At 32.9% G+C, this 18,754-nt stretch overlaps 1 protein-coding gene across 9 annotated transcripts in view; it reads left to right on the forward strand.

The window, feature by feature from the left end:
- Positions 1–17,477, forward strand: part of mybpc2b (myosin binding protein Cb) — a 218,292-nt gene extending 200,815 nt beyond the window's left edge. For all 9 annotated transcript variants that reach the window (XM_073940355.1, NM_001013511.2, XM_073940354.1 and 6 more), the window contains 10 exon segments: positions 149–337; positions 843–977; positions 1,987–2,154; positions 2,236–2,324; positions 2,681–2,876; positions 4,422–4,561; positions 6,590–6,749; positions 9,505–9,641; positions 11,724–11,910; positions 16,946–17,477. In XM_073940355.1, coding sequence (XP_073796456.1) covers positions 149–337; positions 843–977; positions 1,987–2,154; positions 2,236–2,324; positions 2,681–2,876; positions 4,422–4,561; positions 6,590–6,749; positions 9,505–9,641; positions 11,724–11,910; positions 16,946–16,971 — 1,427 coding nt within the window. In that variant the 3' untranslated portion in view covers positions 16,972–17,477.
- The last annotated feature ends 1,277 nt before the right edge of the window (positions 17,478–18,754 follow it).

Consider the following 18,754-nt stretch of genomic DNA (forward strand, 5'->3'; position numbering starts at 1 on the left):
GAAATACATCTTTTTAATGCTCCAGCTAAGGAGACACGAAAATAAAACGAATAAAGTTTAGACGTACTCTATTGTGAAATAATGAGGAAAAATGTTGATTGCATTATGTGAATGAGAAAGTTGAATCAGTTCTGCTTGTGTTTTCCAGGCTATCTGATGGAGAGGAAGAAGAAAGGATCATCTAGATGGACGAAACTGAACTTTGACGTCTACGAGAGCACCACATACGAGGCCAAGCGCATGATTGAGGGCATCTTGTATGAAATGAGGGTGTTTGCTGTCAACGGCATCGGCATTTCAGCTCCCAGCCTCAACTCGAAACCGTTCATGCCGATTGGTGAGAACACTGGACTGTTTCTTTATTTAACACATTTATAAGATTGGTTTCCATCCATCTGTTCGCAGTGTGGGTAGAGTATCCATAATCTGTACTGTAGCATAAGTACAAGTATTGGAGAGATATTATATACTTGTGAATTGCTTTATGGTATGTTGATCTCTGTTCTGTCCACTTTTGGTGTTGAGAATTCAACTCTACAATTTAACAACGTGACTTTTATTGACATTTTAGTAGTTTAAAATGATATAATGTATAAGAAATAAGCCTGCAAAATAACAGAAAATGTGCTGGCAGTTTATTAAAGTTTTTGTAGCGTAATATATAACACCAACCCAGACAATATAGCACTGCAAACTATTACAAATGTCCATAAAAGTCACTTTTTCAAACTTGTCAAGGTTAAAAGTTGTTGGAAGAAAGATCAAGATCGCATAATGCACTTCGAAAGCATAAATAAACAAGGGAAAATAAAAACATGAATCATATATTCTGTATTTGTCAGCCCCTACCAGCGAGCCCACAAAGCTGACGGTGGATGATGTGACGGACACCACGTGCTCTCTGAAGTGGCTCGCTCCTGAGAAGATCGGCGCTGGAGGTCTGGACGGATACATCATTGAGTTCTGCAAGGAAGGAGGTGAGTCTGTCAGATTACATTTATTCTAGACCTAAAATCAACACTTCATAGAGGTTGTGCAAGAAGCATAGGGGATCCACACCTCACTGTAAACTCCACAAAAAGAAAAAAAAGAAAAAAAAAGGCATTTTTAACTCAGTTTTTTGTTGTATTTTATTTCGTATATAGTATTTGTATTCTTTTAGTTAGGTAAATATATTTGTTATTTTTAAGATATTATATTTTTATATATTTATTTTTTTTATAATTATTCATAGGATAATAGTGCATTAAAATAACGTTTTATAATTTTATTTTTGATTTAATTAAAATTGATTTATTTGAATTTATGATTTAATTATTACAGACAGCTGACACTCTGCTTTAATCCTACTATAATAATATCTTAATAATGAGATGGGTGAGTATAAGGCTTTAAAAAAATTATAATGATATAATGATAAACATACTGAAATCAAGTAAAATGTATTAAATATTTAAAAGAATATATTTCTTAAAAAAATAATAAATATATATATATATATATATATATATATATATATATATATATATATATATATATATATATATATATATATATATTAATTTATATATTTTATTATTATTTATACAAATATTAATAAAGTAAAAATGATTTAATCAATTTTTCATTTGATTGATTTATGATTTAATTATTATTAATTATTTAATTAAGAGTTATTAATTATTTAAGTATTTGATACTATTTAGGTAAACAATTATTTATTTATTCACAAAAATATAAATACATTAAACAAGATATCTTCACGTTTTATTTTTGATTTAATTGATGTATTTAAATGTATGATTTAATTATTGTAAACGTAAATATTTATGCAAATATAAACAATCACTTTAATCATTATTAATGTAATTATTTATGCAAAAATCTATAATTTAATTGTAATGTGAATATAAATAATGTTCTTTTAATGTAATTTTATATTGAATTACCATGAATAATTATTCCTGCACTGTGTCTGTGTGTCAGAGTCGGAGTGGCATCCCGCTAACACAGATCTGGTGGAGCGCCAGAGTTTCGTGGTCAGAAATCTTCCCACCGGAGAGAAGATGAACTTCCGTGTGGTTGCAGTGAACATTGCAGGCCGAAGCCCTCCTGCACTGCTGGGACAGCCGGTGACCGTCAGGGAGATCATGGGTGAGGAGGACAGAAGAGGCCTGGAATGGGTAAATTATGTTTCACACTTAATTTTAAACTGATTTACTCCACCCGATTCAGAGCACCCAAAGATCCGTCTGCCTCGTGACCTCAGAACCAAGTACATCCGAAGAGTCGGAGAGAAAATCAACCTCGTCATCCCCTTCCAGGTATAGTGCATTAGAACCATTCATTCATTACTTATATATCAGGGGTCGCCACTGTGGAATGAACCACCAACTATTGAAGTATATGTTTTCTGCAGCAGATGCCCTTCCAGCTGCAACCCAGCATTGGGAAACACCTATACACACTTTTTCACACACATACACTATGGCCAGTTTAGTTCATCAATTCCCCTATAGCACATGTGCTTGGACTGTGAGGGAAACCAGAGCCCCCGGAGGAAACCCACGCCAACACAGGGAGAACATGCAAACTCCACACAGAAATGCCAATTGGCCCAACCGGGACTCGAACCAGCAACCTTCATACAGTACAAAACATGTGTTTTTTTTTTTTCCAGGGCAAACCTCGTCCTATTGCCACATGGCTGAAGGACGGCCAGCCGGTGGACGAGAAGAAAGTGGGCGTCAGGAACTCAAATGTGGACTCGATCCTCTTCATCCGTGCGGCTGAGAGAGATCATTCTGGAAAATACACACTTATACTGAAGATTGAAAACATGGAGGACTCGGCCACTATAGAAATCCGAATTGTAGGTAAGGAGAAACAGAGATTATAATGTATGTATGTAGGGTTTTATCCATCTTTTCTTTATTTTATTTATTGTATTTGCAAATGTATATGCTAATATATATATATATATATATATATATATATATATATATATATATATATATATATATATATATATATATATATATATATATATTATATGCTAATATATAGTGTGCTATATATATATATATATATATATATATATATATATATATAAATTAATTAGTTTAAGGGATTTTCTAAATATTTCATATTAATTAATATTCATAATAATTGTATATGGTGATAATTTAACAGATAATGCATATTTTTAATTAGTTTTATTTATTTGAGGGATTTCAGATTAATCAATATGAATAATAAATGTATAATATTTGGGTAATTTAACATAATAAATAGCTTTCAAATTAACTAGTTAAGTGTTTTATGTATTTGAGGGATTTCATATGAATTAATATGTGTAATAAATGTATAATATTTTGATAATTTTACAGATAATAAATATGTTTTAATTAATTAGTTAATTAATTAATTTTGATTAATTACATTAGATTAATTAAATTATATTGAGGGATTTTCTAAATATATTTTATATTAATTAATATGTATAATAATTGTATAATATTTGGATAATTTAACAGATCATACATAGTTTTTAAATGAATTAAGTTTTTATGTATTTGAGGGATTTCACATTATTTAACATGTATAAAAATGTATAATATTTTGATAATTTAAAAGATAATAAATAGTTTTTAAATGAATTAATGAAATAATTAATTAATTAATTAATTATTTGATTAATTACATATTAATTAATCTGCATAATAAATGTATATTTGATCATTTAACAGATAATAAAGTTTTTAAATCAATTAATAACTTAATTAATTAATTCATTTGTTTATTTGAAGGATTTCTTATTCATTAATATGTATAATAAATGTATAATATTTGGATAATTTAATTAATTAATTTATTTATTAATGTTACATTGTGCAATTAATTAGTTCATGTAAATAAAAATCATGAAATGTTTTAACAAATTTTAATTGATTTTAATTACATAATTAGTTATTAACTTTAATGGTAAGACTTTACAATAAAGCTTGTATTAGTTCATGTATTTACTAACACGATTAAGCAAAGAACAATACATTCATTATTCAGTGTACAGTATTTATTCACCTTTGTTAATGTGATTTAATAGAATTAAAGTTGTCTATTGTTTGTCTAAGCTTATTCACAGGGCATTAACTACTGTTAAAAGCATGGATTTGTATTTTAATAATGCATTAGTAAATGCTGAACCACGATAAATAAATGCAGTACAAATGAAGTTCATTATTTTAACACATTAGCGAATACATTAACTAATGAACCCTCATTGTAAAGTGTGACCACTTTAATCAAATTTTAAAAAGTTCCATCATGACCCGAATGTTTATCTAACATCCCTAAAATCGACCTTACGTGCTGATCCCTGATTTACAGTATAGTATAACTCCATTAAATCTGTTTCTCAGATAAACCCGGCCCTCCGATTGGAGTGCATGTGACTGATGTCTGGGGCTTCAACGCAGCATTAGAGTGGAAACCACCCAAAGATGACGGCAACTGTGAGATCACTGGATACACCATACAGAAAGCAGAGAAGAAAACCAAGGTGAGTGAGCACCTATTCACCAAACACACACAAACCAGCTGTTTACTGCGGTAAATGAGTAAATGATGATGGGCTGAATTTAGATGGGACAGTTTATGAACAAAAAAAAAACTGGTTGGTTCTCCTGTCAAGGTTTGGTACTGTACGTACTGTAAGCCCTTTCTGAGTGCAGTTTGTTGGTGTGTTACTATAATTACAGGCCACCACAGTCTATTCTGTCCCATCACAGTTTAACTTTGCTCATTTGCTCAGACAGCTGCCAGTTTTTCTAATAAATATATTCATTTATTTCATTCATTTTCTTGTCGGCTTAGTCCATTTATTAATCCGGGGTCGCCACAGCGGAATGAACCGCCAACTTATTCAGCTAGTTTTTACGCAGCGGATGCCCTTCAAGCTGCAACCCATCTCTGGGAAACATCCACACACAAAGCCACACACATACTCATACACTACGGACAATTTAGCTTACCCAATTCACCTGTACCGCATGTCTTTGGACTGTGGGGGAAATCGGAGCACTCGGAGGAAACCCACGCAAAGGCAGGGAGAACATGCAAACTCCACACAGAAACGCCAACTGAGTCGATGTTTGAACCATCGACCTTCTTGCTGTGAGGCGACAGCACTACCTACTGCGGCACTGCCTCGTCCGTTCTATTAATTATAGGTCATGGAAATTGCCATTTTAGTCAGTGAATTTGATATACAGCTGAAACCAGAAGTTTACATACACTCTTAAAAATAAAGGAACATAACCATTTTTAAAAGATGTCTGATGGTAAATCATACTGAACGTTTACTATTTTAGCTCTGCTAGGATTACCTAAATGATTTACATTTGCTAAATGCCAAAATATTAAGAGAATTAGTTTTTATTAATTTCTAGATGGTCAAAAGTTTACACACACCTTGGTATTTTTAGCTTTGCTTTTAAACTGTATAACTTTGGTCAAATGTTTTGGGTATCCTTCCACAAGCTTCTCACATTAGTTTGCAGGAATTTTGGCTTACTCCTCCTGACAGAATTGGTGTAACTGAGTCAGATTTGTCAGCTGTCTTGCTCAAACAAGCTTTTTCAACTCTGCCCACACATTTTCTATAGGATTGAAATCAGGGCTTTGTGATGGCCACTCCAAAACATGCACTCTGTTGTCCTTAAAGCACATTTGAACTAATTTGGCAGTATGCTTAGGGTCATGGTCTGTTTGGAAGACCCATGTGTGGCCAAGTTTTAATTTCCTGGCTGATGTCTTGAGATGTTGCTCCAGTATTTCTTCATAATGTTCTTTCTTCATGATGCCATCTATGCTGTGAAGTGGACCAGTCCCTCCTGCAGCAAAACAGCCCCACAACATGATGCTGCCGCCCCCATACTTCACAGTTGGGATGGTGTTCCTAGGCTTGTAAGCTTTCCCCTTTGTCCTCCAAATGTAACACTGGTCATTATGGCCAAACAGTTCAATCTTAGCTCCATCAGACCACAGGACATGTCTCCAGAAATCTCCTTTTTCCCGGTGTAATTTAGCAAATTGTAATCTGGCTTTTTTGTTGATTCTGGCTTGTTAATGTTCCCATGTTGTCACAGAATGAAGCAGTGTGTTTGAGGTTCTCCTTAAATACTATTCTACAGTTGTACCTTCAATTATCTCCAATGTTGTCAATTAGCCAATCAGAAACTTCCAAAACCTTGACATCATCATCTGAGCTTCATCAGAGGCAGAATAATCTTATTTTATGTAAACTTGACTTCCAAGAAAAGTTATAACAATTTCTCAAACAATATCTCTCTCATTATTCCGTATTAAGCATAACAGAAGCAAATGTGATCATCCTAACTTACCGAAAAGAGAAAAAGTTTAGTCACATTGACATCTGACTTTTATTTAAATGGTTATGTGCCTTTTTATACAGTGTGTGTAAACTTCTGCTTTCAACTGTACAGTATGTCTTACACTGTGAACCCTGAATTGACCAGATATTATGATCTATAGCCATGTATTGACTAGTTGATTTTTTGATTTGTAGGAGTGGTTTACGGTGTATGAACACAATCGCCGCACAAACTGCACCGTGTCGGATCTGATCATCGGAAACGAGTACATGTTCCGCGTCTACAGTGAAAACCTCTGCGGCCTCAGTGAAGACCCCTGCATGAGCAAGAACAACGCCATCATCTCCAAATCCGGTCAGTTTGCACAACCGCTCATATTAATGATCATTTTGAAAATGATGCACAGCCAAGAGGAGTGTGTGTGTTTACACCTCAGATGTGCATCATTCTCTAACAACTCCTCAGAGTTTATTATTTTACTTATACTACAGTTAACACTCTCTGGTCCATTGAATTAAAAAAATAATGCATATTGTTAGTGCATTCATTTCTAATAATTCAATAAAACTAAATCAGTCTGCTGATTCTACATCCTTATAGCGAAGCCGTTTGTTCTATTTTGAGGTGATTAGTTTACTTTTTATTATTTTTTTAAGACTGTGAAATAACTGATATCATTCAGCATAGTAATATCCTACTATAATGCCTAGCACTGCTTTAGCTGTGGTCATCAGCTAAGATACAAGGATTCAGCAGCCTTGTAGTATAATAAAAACAACATGTTTTTAAAAATACTATCTATCTATCTATCCGTCCGTCCATCCATCCATCCATCCATCCATCCATCCATCCATCCATCCATCCATCCATTCATCCATCCATGTATATAGTTTGGGGTCAGTTGGATTTGTAAATGTTTTAAAATAAGCTTCTCCTGTGAACCAAGGCTTCATTTATTTAATCGAAAAGAAATGTACAGAACAAAATGTAAAATTGTGAAATGTTATTGCACTATAAAATAACTGTTCAAAAGTAGATTATCATTTAATTTAATTATTTATTTCAGTGATTTTAAAGATGATTTTTTTAGCTTCATTACTCCAGTCTTCAAATCCTTTAAAATCACGCTTATATTTATTATTATTATTATTATTATTATTATTATTATTATTATTATTATTATTATTATTATTATTATTATTATTATTATCATCATCATCATTATTAATGGTAATAGTAATAAAAGCAGTAATGACTGGAGTATATATATTTTTTTAAACTACGTACAATAAGAAATCAGTTGTTTAAAATTTTAATAAATTTTAACAATTAAAAATTTTTTACACTTACTAAATGCCGCCTTGATCAACAGAATAATTTTCTTAACTGACCACAAACTTTTTCCTGAGATGGGTTGCGGCTAGAAGGGTATCTGGTGCGTAAAAACGTGCTGGATACGTTGGCGGTTCATTCCGCTGTGGCGACCCCAGATTAAGAAAGGGACTAAGCTGCCAAGAAAATGAATGCATGAAAGATTGACCACAAACTGTTGACCAGTACTCTATATATATGTGTGTGTGTGTGTGTGTGTGTGTGTGTGTGTGTGTGTGTGTGTGTGTGTGTGTGTGTGTGTGCGTGAGTGTGAGTGTGTGTGTGTGTGAGTGTGAGTGTGTGTGTGTGTGTGTGTGTGTGTGTGTGTGTGTGTGAGTGTGAGTGTGTGTGTGTGTGAGTGTGAGTGTGTGTGTGTGTGTGTGTGTGTGTGTGTGTGTGTGTGTGTGTGTGTGTCAACTGTATCTGACCTCAGAAAACTGAACGTCCCTGACCTGTTATACACACAAATGCAGCAGCACACACTCTATACTTTCACTTCAATACAAATACAGAGCAAAAGAAATGACCAGCATGCAGGTAGTTGTTCTGTAAGTCCTGCAATTATCAGTAAATAAGATTAGTGGCACTAGCTGAGAGTGATTGGCATGCAGGTACAGTACCATGCTGATTCTGTTCATTTACCGTTCATGCTGCTTATGTTGTGTATTTATCATGGCGTGTGCTTTTCTGCTATTTTATATTCACTTTGTGTTATTTTGTATAGTTTTAAACAAGCCTGGTGGTTCATATACCATTTTACTAACGTCATTGATTATGTATTGGTTAGGGGTTACTCTTTAGTAGCCTTATTCTATACTGTTTGTTTAGTAGTTGTAATTTTAGTCATACAGTCAATTTTTTTATTAGTTTATGGGCATTTAAGTAAAGTGGGATGATGGTAGTTTCAAGTAAATTTGTAAGTAAAGAACATTGTAAAATTTATGTAAATTTGCATGGGTTTTATATAGTGCATACTACATGGTTTATTTAGTCAGTGTGTGTAAAACTGTTTTCTTTTTTTTTAAGAATTAAATTCACTTCCAAAATAATTTAATAAACAAATATATCATTAAATTAAATTATAAATAAACTTAAATAATGAATAATAAATTAAATAATAACAAAAAATAAAATAATAAAATTATAAAATTAAAAATTATAAAAAAATGATAAAATAAAATAATAAAATGCAATAATAAAATACAATCAAATAAAATTTAAAATAATTAAAAATTCAAAAATAAAATAAAATAATAATAAATAATAAAATTAAATAATACAATTAAATAAAATTAAAAAGTTAAATAAATTAAATTTAAAAATAATTTAAAATAAAATAAAATAAAAAAGAATAAAACATTATAAAAATAAAAAATAAAATAATAAAATAAAATAATAGGTTATTACTTTTGGGCAAATGTGTACGGAGAAAATACACACATTAACAGAAAATGATGCTACAGTATGTTCCTGAATGCACTTTATAATCAACACAACGCCAAATACAATCATACAGAGCATAGAACAAGTTACTTAAATCTGTGGCTTTATAAATGCACTGAACCATATTGCATTTTCAGTTTACTTGTAATAATAATCTATGCTTAAAACTATGAATACAATAATATATTCACACAAACAGGTCGGTGTCAGAAATGTCATTTGTAGTGGCAGCTTTAGTAGAGTGTTCTGAAATATTATGGATTTTGATGTCAATCTCTGAATGTTTCCCTCTCAGGTTTGGACTACAAACCCCCTCCTTATAAAGAGAAGGACATGAACTGTGCTCCGAAGTTCACTGCGCCACTGGTGGACCGAGCCGTGACTATCGGCTACAGCACTGCCATCAGCTGTGCTGTCAGAGCCTTCCCCAAGGTAAGACACTACAGCATTAATCTTATTCTGCGATGAGGAAGTGCGTTCGTTTTTGCGATTGTTTTAGAACTTCTGATGCAGTTGCCTATACGCTCATTTCACAACATTTTTAAAAGCAGTTAAAGTCAGAATTATTAACCCCCCTTTGATTTTTTTATTATTATTTTTTTAATATTTCCCAAATGATGTTTAACAGAGCCATGGAATTTTCACAGTATGTCTGATAATATTTTTTCTTCTGGAGAAAGTCTTATTTGTTTTAGTTAAAACTATTTTAAGGTCAATATTATTAGCCCTTTTAAGCTATATTTTTTTTCGATAGTCTACAGAACAAACCATCATTATACAATAACTTGCCTAATTACCCTAACATGCCTAGTTAACCTTATTAACCTAGTTAAGCCTTTAAAGGTGTATAGAAGTGTCTTGAACAATATAGTCAAATATTATTTACTGTAATCACCAAAGATAAAATAAATCAGTAATTAGAAATGAGTTATTAAAACTATTATGTTTAGAAATGTGCTGAAAAAAATCTTCCCTCCGTTAAACAGAAAAAAACAAACAGAGGGGCTTATAATTCTGACTTCAACTGGATATACAAACCAAAATAAATATGCATAGTACACAAACATTATGTAAATGCAAGCTTTTATTTTGTAAGCGATTAATTGGGATTAATCAATGGATTAATTAATGGAATTTTTTTTTCTTTTTTGAATATTTTCTAAACGATGTTAAACAGAGCAAGGAAATCTTCACAATATGTCTGATAATATTTTGTATTCTGGAGAAAGCTTTATTTGTTTTGTTTCGGCTAGAATAAAAGCAGTTTTTAATTTTTTAAAAAACATTTTAGGGACAAAATAATTTGCCCCTTTAAGCTATTTTTTTTTTTTTGATAGTCTACAGAACAAACCATCGTTATACAATAACTTGCCTAATTACCCTAACCTGCCTAGTTCACCTTTTTAACCTAGTTAAGCCTTTAAATGTCACTTTAAGCTGTATAGAAGTGTCTTGAACAATATAGTGAAATATTATTTACTGCCATCATGGCAAAGATAAAATAAATCAGTAATTAGAAATGAGTTATTACAACTATTATGTTTAGAAATGTGCTGAAAATAATCTGCTCTCCGTTAAACAGAAAAACAAACAGAGGGGCTTATAATTCTGACTTCAACTGTATATACAAACAAAAAAAAACGAACAAAATAAATATGCATAGTACACAAACATTATGCAAATGCAAGTTTTTATTTTGTAAGCGATTAATTGGAATTAATCTTTTATTAGCTCTATTTGATACATAGGTTGAAAATTTCTTAAGCGTTTCTCCTAAACTGTTTTTACAAGGGCAAATTTGCCTCATTTAAAGAGTTAAAAAGTGACATTTCTGTTATCTATGTATCGAGATGTATATCTCTTATACAGTTGAAGTCAGAATTATTAGCCCCCCTTTGAATTTTTTTTCTTTTTTGAATATTTTCTAAATGATGTTAAACAGAGCAAGGAAATCTTCACAGTATGTCTGATAATATTTTGTATTCTGGAGAAAGTCTTATTTGTTTTGTTTCGGCTAGAATAAAAGCAGTTTTTAATTTTTTAAAAAACATTTTAGGGACAAAATAATTAGCCCCTTTAAGCTAATTTTTGTTTTTTTGATAGTCTACAGAACAAACCATCGTTATACAATAACTTGCCTAATTACCCTAACCTGCCTAGTTCACCTTTTTAATCTAGTTAAGCCTTTAAATGTCACTTTAAGCTGTATAGAAGTGTCTTGAAAAATATCTAGTCAAATATTATTTACTGTCATCATGACAAAGATAAAATAAATCAGTTGTTAGAAATGATTTATTAAAACTATCATGTTTAGAAATGTGCTGAAACAATCTTCCCTCCATTAAACAGAAATTGGGGAAAAAAATAAACAGGGTGGCAAATAATTCTGACTTCAACTGTATCTGTATATCTTTATGATGCAATTAATAACTTTTTTGAAGTAACTCACCCAGCGCTGGCTGTGAGCAGAGTAAGTGTAGCTTTACAGCTTGACGTCTCCATTTTTCTTTCCAGCCGAAGATCATCTGGATGAAGAACAAGATGATTATTGGTGACGATCCAAAGTTCCTGATGCAGAATAACCAGGGAGTTCTGACGCTCAATATCCGCAAACCCAGCACCTTCGACAGTGGCAAATACTCCTGCAGGGCTGTAAATGAACTCGGAGAAGACGAGGTGGAGTGCAAATTGGAAATCAAAGGTACTGTAATATACTTTCTGATACAAAATAGTGCCTTAAAGGGACAGTTCACCCTTTAAAAAAATCTGCAATCACTTAATTACCTTCCAAATCTCTTTGAGTTTATTTCTTTTGTTGAACACAAAGGAAGAGTGTTGGTAAAAACACTTTATAGTGATCACATAGTATATTTTTCCACCTATTTTCCTACTATGGATGTAGGAATAAAGTGTGACCATAAAAAGCAAATTCAATCGTTTATAGAGATCTAAGATATCTCCAGGGAAAGACTGATGCTACAATTCAGATACAACGATAGGAGATAATGTAGAAAACTATAGACAAATACTTTTTTTATTGATTTTTTTTTTTTTTGATAGATTGAATGGATCTTATAATGCGAGAGAAAGTCTAAGTAAATGAATTTTTCAGATCTCTATCCTGTAATCAAAGATGCAGGAGTTGATTGTTTGACTTGCAGTTCTTCATTGGTCCACTAGAGGGCGGAGTCGGTTCAGCAGCACCTTCAGTGATTCCTTCATTAAACTGCTGTGTCATGTTTTCTGACAACAGTTACACACATTACTGGAAGATTATCCTCTGTATAACGTGAGGATCCGTCATCACACAACATTCAGCTGGAAACACGTGATGAATAGAAGCAAAAAGTTACACAGCTCAACATGTCATTGACACACAGAATGTGATTTATTTAATGTATAATCAGATGCTGAGTGGATTATAAAGATCATTTAAAGCAGGACAGCCATATTTAATTTTACCGTTTTTATGACATTCATGACTGGAATACTTTTCAACTTGTAAAGTAGAGATTATAATCATTTACAGTCAGATTTTCAAATATGTATTACATATTTATATGTATTTTTAAATATACATTTTCAAGAATATCATGAAGCTGATAAAAAGTTCATAGTATAGGGTATATGGCGAAGCATGCTAATAGGACTTTTAATTTGCCAGTAACCTGGGTTAATCGCTTCCGGTCAACTGTATGTTATTGCAAAAATTGGTATGGTTAAGGTCTGTTTTCTTTTAAAATCAGCGATCTCCACTAGCTGTGTGATATCCGATATAAAGTGGGTATCAGATTGTACAAGAAGCACTGCATTTAATACAAATTTCCCTGCCATGTCTGTATAATATGAGCATTTATTTTACCAGTATATTCAATGGAGCTTCTGCACTATCCTGCTGATTCTGACAGGCGCGTGCGAGTAAACGGCTATTTGTCTCGTTTTACGATTGAGCAATTAAATGAATGCCAAAGTTTATTTAGCTGGAAGTATTTTAATTACATTACAACATTGATGCTGTAAAAGGAACCGTATAAATTAGAAAAGTTCACAATAACAGGTCACCGGAAGTTAATCAGTACGGGGAAAAACATTAGTTCGGCATATACCCTTTTAGTGAGTTATTTTAGCCAAAAATGAAAGTTCTGTCATTGTTTACTCATGCTCCAGTTGTTCCAATCCTCTATATAAACTGAACTGTCTCTTTAAGTAGCTAGTAGGTAACTCACATTTTTAAAAATTAAATATCTAATAAATATTTCAGCGTTTATACGGTCATGAAAAACCTGACATTTTTTTTTTTGACATGGCATTTTTCAGGCCTGGAAAAGTTTTGGAAAATTTGAAAAACCCACAAAGTTTTGGAAAAATCATGGAAATTAGTTTAACAAATATCTGTACTTAAATATGGGTTAGTTGTCTTTAATTCTTTTCGGTCCATGGACAAACATAATGCTTACACAGCACTAATGATGTGAAAGTATATCTAAGTAAATTTAAACTAAAAAGATTGTAGGGGGTGACGCAGTGGCGCAGTAGGTAGGGCTGTCGCCTCACAACAAGAAGGTCGCTGGTTCGAGCCTCGGCTGGGTCAGTTGGCAGTTTTGTGTGGTGTTCGCATATTCTCCCTGCGTTCGCGTGGGTTTGCTCCGGGTGCTTTGGTTTCCCCCATAGTCCAAAAACATGCGCTATAGATGAATTGGGTAGGCTAATTGTCCATAGTGTATGAGTGTGTGGATGTTTCTACTGCATAAAACATGTGCTGGATAAATTGGCGGTTCATTCTGGTGTGGCGACCCCAGATTAATAAAGGGACTAAGCCGACAAGAAAATGAATGAATAAAAAGGTTGTTGCATGTTTTATGATATACTGTAATAACTTTGAACATTATTTTTTAATTATTTACCATGTGTACATAGAAATTACAGGAAACATTAGGTCATGGAAATTTATTTGAAAGTCTTGCAAAAGTCCTGGAAAAGTCATTGAATTTTAGTAGTAAAAATGTGTAAGAACGCTGATATGATCAATTATTACAAAGTTTAGTTTGGATATATGTTCTTAAAATTAATTGTATTATGTATTATATATATATATATATATATATATATATATATATATATATATATATATATATATATATATATATATATATACATACATGTATACATACATGTATACATACATGTATATATACACAAACAGTTGAAGTCAGAACTATTAGCGCCCTTTGATTTCTTGTTTTTTTCTTTTTTCAATTTTTCCCAAATGATGTTTAACAGAGCAAGGAAATTTTCACAGTATGTCTGATAATATTTTTTCTTCTGGAGAAGGTCTTATTTGTTTACAAGCAGTTTTTAAGTTTAAAAAAATCTTTTTAAGGACAAAATTATCAACCCCTTAAAGCTACATTCTTTTTCGATCGTCTACAGAACAAACCATCGTTATACAATAACTTGCCTAATTACCCTAACCTGCCTAGTTAACTTTATTAACCTAGTTAAGCCTTTAAATGTGACTTTAGGCTGTATAGAAGTGTCTTGAACAATATAGTGAAATAGTATGTGCTGTCATTATGGCAAAGACAAAATAAATCAGTAATTAGAAATGAGTTATTACAACTATTGTGATTAGAAATGTGCTGAAAAAAATCTGCTCTCCGTTAAACAGAGATTTAACAGAAAAAAAAAGCAGTGGGGCTAATTATTCAGGGGGTTTAATAATTCCGACTATATATATATAGTACACCCCTTGCAAATCTCTCTTTTAAATTCATATTTTAATAGGAAGCTATACAATATTATATTTGTGCATATACATTAGATAATACAGTACTGAAGCCAAATCTGGAGCTTATCTAACAAAAAACTCACGATAACAGTCCAAAAACTAGTTCATCCAAATTTAAACAAAGTTATAGAAAAATATTAAAGACAAAATTAAAAGGAGGAAAAACCAGAAGCAAAAAAAAAAATGGAAAAATCTAGTTGAAATTTTGTAGGTTGTAAGTTTTTGTTGCAATATTTTGCTTGAATTTTATTGTATTATGTTTCAATTTCTACATATTTTTTTGGCTAAAATAATATTTGAAGAAATATATGTTTAATAAATCTGTTTTGTTTAAATGCACCAAAATACATTTCGTATATTCACTGAGAAATGGAGAAAAATATTAATTTTAAGAAAGGGTGTTTAATTATTGCTTAATTATGCTGAGCACTGTATGTATGTGTATATATATTATCCTAACACTCCTCTCTTTTATAAATGAATAAATAAATAAATAAATACGAAAATATGTACACACACACACACACACACACACACATACACACACACACACACACACACACACACACACACACACACACACACACACACACACACATATTATATATATATATATATATATATATATATATATATATATATATATATATATGTGTGTGTATGTGTATTTTCGTTGATAAATGATGTTTAACAGAGCAAAAGAAATATTTCAGTTGTTTTTTCTTGTTTTTCTGTGGTTTTATTTAACCGTTTAAATGTGATTTTATTTAAATGTAAAAACTGATACGGTCAATATTAAAAACTCTAATATTTAAAATTGCCTAATTATTCCAGCATGCCTAGTAAATCTAATTAAAACGGTTCAGCTTTAAATTACACTTTAAGCCGAAGACCAGCATCCTGCAAAATAACCATCATGATGAAGACAAAAGTTATTTGAGTCATGCAAAATTACTTATTAAAACTATTATATTTACACGTGTTGGAAAAAAAAACAGCACTATTTGAAGAAGAATTTAAATTGAACATCATTCATTCATTCATTTTCTTGTTGGCTTAGTCCCTTTATTAATCTGGGGTCACCACAGCGGAATGAACCGCCAACTTATCCAGCAAGTTTTTACGCAGCGGATGCCCTTCCAGCTGCAACCCATCTCTAGGAAACACACACTACGGACAGTTTTAGCCTACCCAACTCACCTTTGGACTGTGGGGGAAACCGGAGCACCCGGAGGAAACCCACGCAAACGCAGGGAAAACATGCAAACTCCACACAGAAACACCAACTGAGCCGAGGATGGAACCAGCAACCCAGCGACCTTCTTGCTGTGAGGCGAACGTGCTACCCACTGCGCCACTGCATCGCCCCTAAATTTAACATCATAGCTTATAATTTAGTTTCCACTGTAGATACACTGAGAAATAGAGCACTGTTATAATTAAGGCATTTATTACTCAAATTCTTGTTAATACAGTAATGCAAACATCATCATAACAGCACTCTTTTAAAAAAAAGCAGAATCAGTCTAAATTAAAGTCAGTATTACAGACACCGCTAAGACGTATAGATTAGTATATAGACACATTATTATACACTCAGCTTAATAGCAGAATAATGGACCCTTTTCACATTTGCGGGTTTCTCAGCAGCAGAAGTTTACACTCGACACGGAAATGCCAACTGACCCAGCCAGAGACCTTCTTGCTGTGAGGCCACAGTGCTAGCCACTGTGCCATCCTAAATGTACATAAATTTTTTTTAAAGGTCAAAATATTCAAAACGTTCAAGGATTTAAGATGCTGATAACCCTTAAACACATGACAACAGTGAGCAGGCTCCATTGTTCTGTCATTGCAGTGGAGAATAAGGTTGAGAGGTTGTGATTGACAGCACATCATCAGTATTTCATCTGTCTTTCTCTCTCTTTCTGTGTGTTTTTAATCTCAGCCTTACCGATAGAGAAGAAGGACTAGACGGATGAGAGCCTGTCAGCAGCAGAGACCAAGCGGATCGGAAATGACGTCCACTGAGTACGATTGACCACAAACCTCTGCTTTAAAGTCCTGTGTGTGTGTGTGTGTTCATGAACACCGGCTCACACGCTCTCGCTCTGGTTTTTTTAGCTTCTGATGGCTCTGAATAAACACTCGGTTGACTGCATTAAGCCCCAGTGAGAAATATTTTTATCAAAACTATAGCAACCGGTGACGTTGTGCCACGGACAATTATGCATGTTCAAAAACAATGGCTTTAATAGCGACTGGGAAAACGCAGATCCGTCCTTGCAGCATGAGTCGCCGCAAATGATTTGAAGCGAAAGCGAGCGATCTGAAATGTGATCTGAATAATCGGAGTGCGTTATATGATGACTAGGAGTCTTAATGCAGTCTTGAAGCATTATCTAGAATGATGTGTTTGTTCAATTGTGTCTGCATTTGTTGTGTTGCAGAACAGAAAATAAAACTAATTTATGACAACAGCACCATCTCTGATCTGATCTGCAGGTGAATATCACACACACACACTCACACACACACACATACACACACTCACACAGATAAACACAAAACATGGATGATAGACACTCTGTCTGCTCATTGAATCCATCACAATATCATGAATGGCTCTATTTTGATGATCTAGGCGCAAAGTCTAAAGCTCATGACGCAAAAGCATTAAAAGTGTGTCTGAATCCACTTTTGCTCAGAGATGTATAAAGTACTAGAGACCCAGACTTAAGTAAAAGTACATGTGCTCTATCAAAAAAGTGGCTTGAGTAGCAGTTGAAGTGCTCTTTAAGCACCGTACTTAAGTGGAAGTACTGAAGTATTCAACATTTTTTTGTACTTAAGTATTGCAAGTAGTTTATTTCAAAATTTACTACTCAGGTACTGAAGTAAAAGTACAGGTATTGTGTGATGTAGTTATTAAAGAAAGCTGTCAAAAGACTTCATATTGTTTTGTTTATTTTAAATATCTTTTTTGGGGGCACGTGATTAAGCAGAACAAAAAGAAACTTGGCTTACGATTTATATGAACTAGGAGAATGTTTTTTCTCTCGCGCTTGAACCACAGATCAAATTACCGCTTATAAACGCTGTAAATGGAAGTTCTAAACATTCCACCAGAAGACGCTGGTCACTATGGCGCTCTCCATGCAGCTGCCAAGAAAAAGGTCTAGAAATGTAAGGAGTAGGTGTGAATATACACTGGTCTCACGGTTTGATTCGGTTATGATTATCTTGCCATCAATTCGGTTCAATTTGATATCATGACGCATTGACGATGCTTTCCATACATAATTAGAATTTTTCTTCACAACACAAGAATTTTATTTCATTAAAATCTATAAATATATTGATATATTATTTGTAAAACTATTTTGTTCTTTAATACAGCAGTAAGACACATGAACTGTACTTTTAATTTGACCTGTTCAAAGAAAACACTCTTTTTGAATGTATCAAACAAAATTCCAACACATGCCCAGAAGACAGCATGAGCATTTACAGCAAATAAACTCATGTAAATATGATCCTGCTTGCTTTTTAAGTGCTGACAGACGAGGTCCTACATCCCTATGATTGGTTATTGTCTTCACCTGCTCAACAGAAAGGGCTGTGATTGGCTTTAGAAATGAAAGCGCTGTTCACCGATGGCGGGAAGAACAGCTGCGGTTAAAGTCTGTATGCGCATAATACGCAGTTATCACAGGTTATCCATAATAGACACAGTGGAGAAAACTTGCACCTCATG

This window comes from Danio rerio, chromosome 24 (assembly GCF_049306965.1).
Source record: "Danio rerio strain Tuebingen ecotype United States chromosome 24, GRCz12tu, whole genome shotgun sequence".
NCBI classification, from domain to species: Eukaryota; Metazoa; Chordata; class Actinopteri; order Cypriniformes; family Danionidae; genus Danio; species Danio rerio.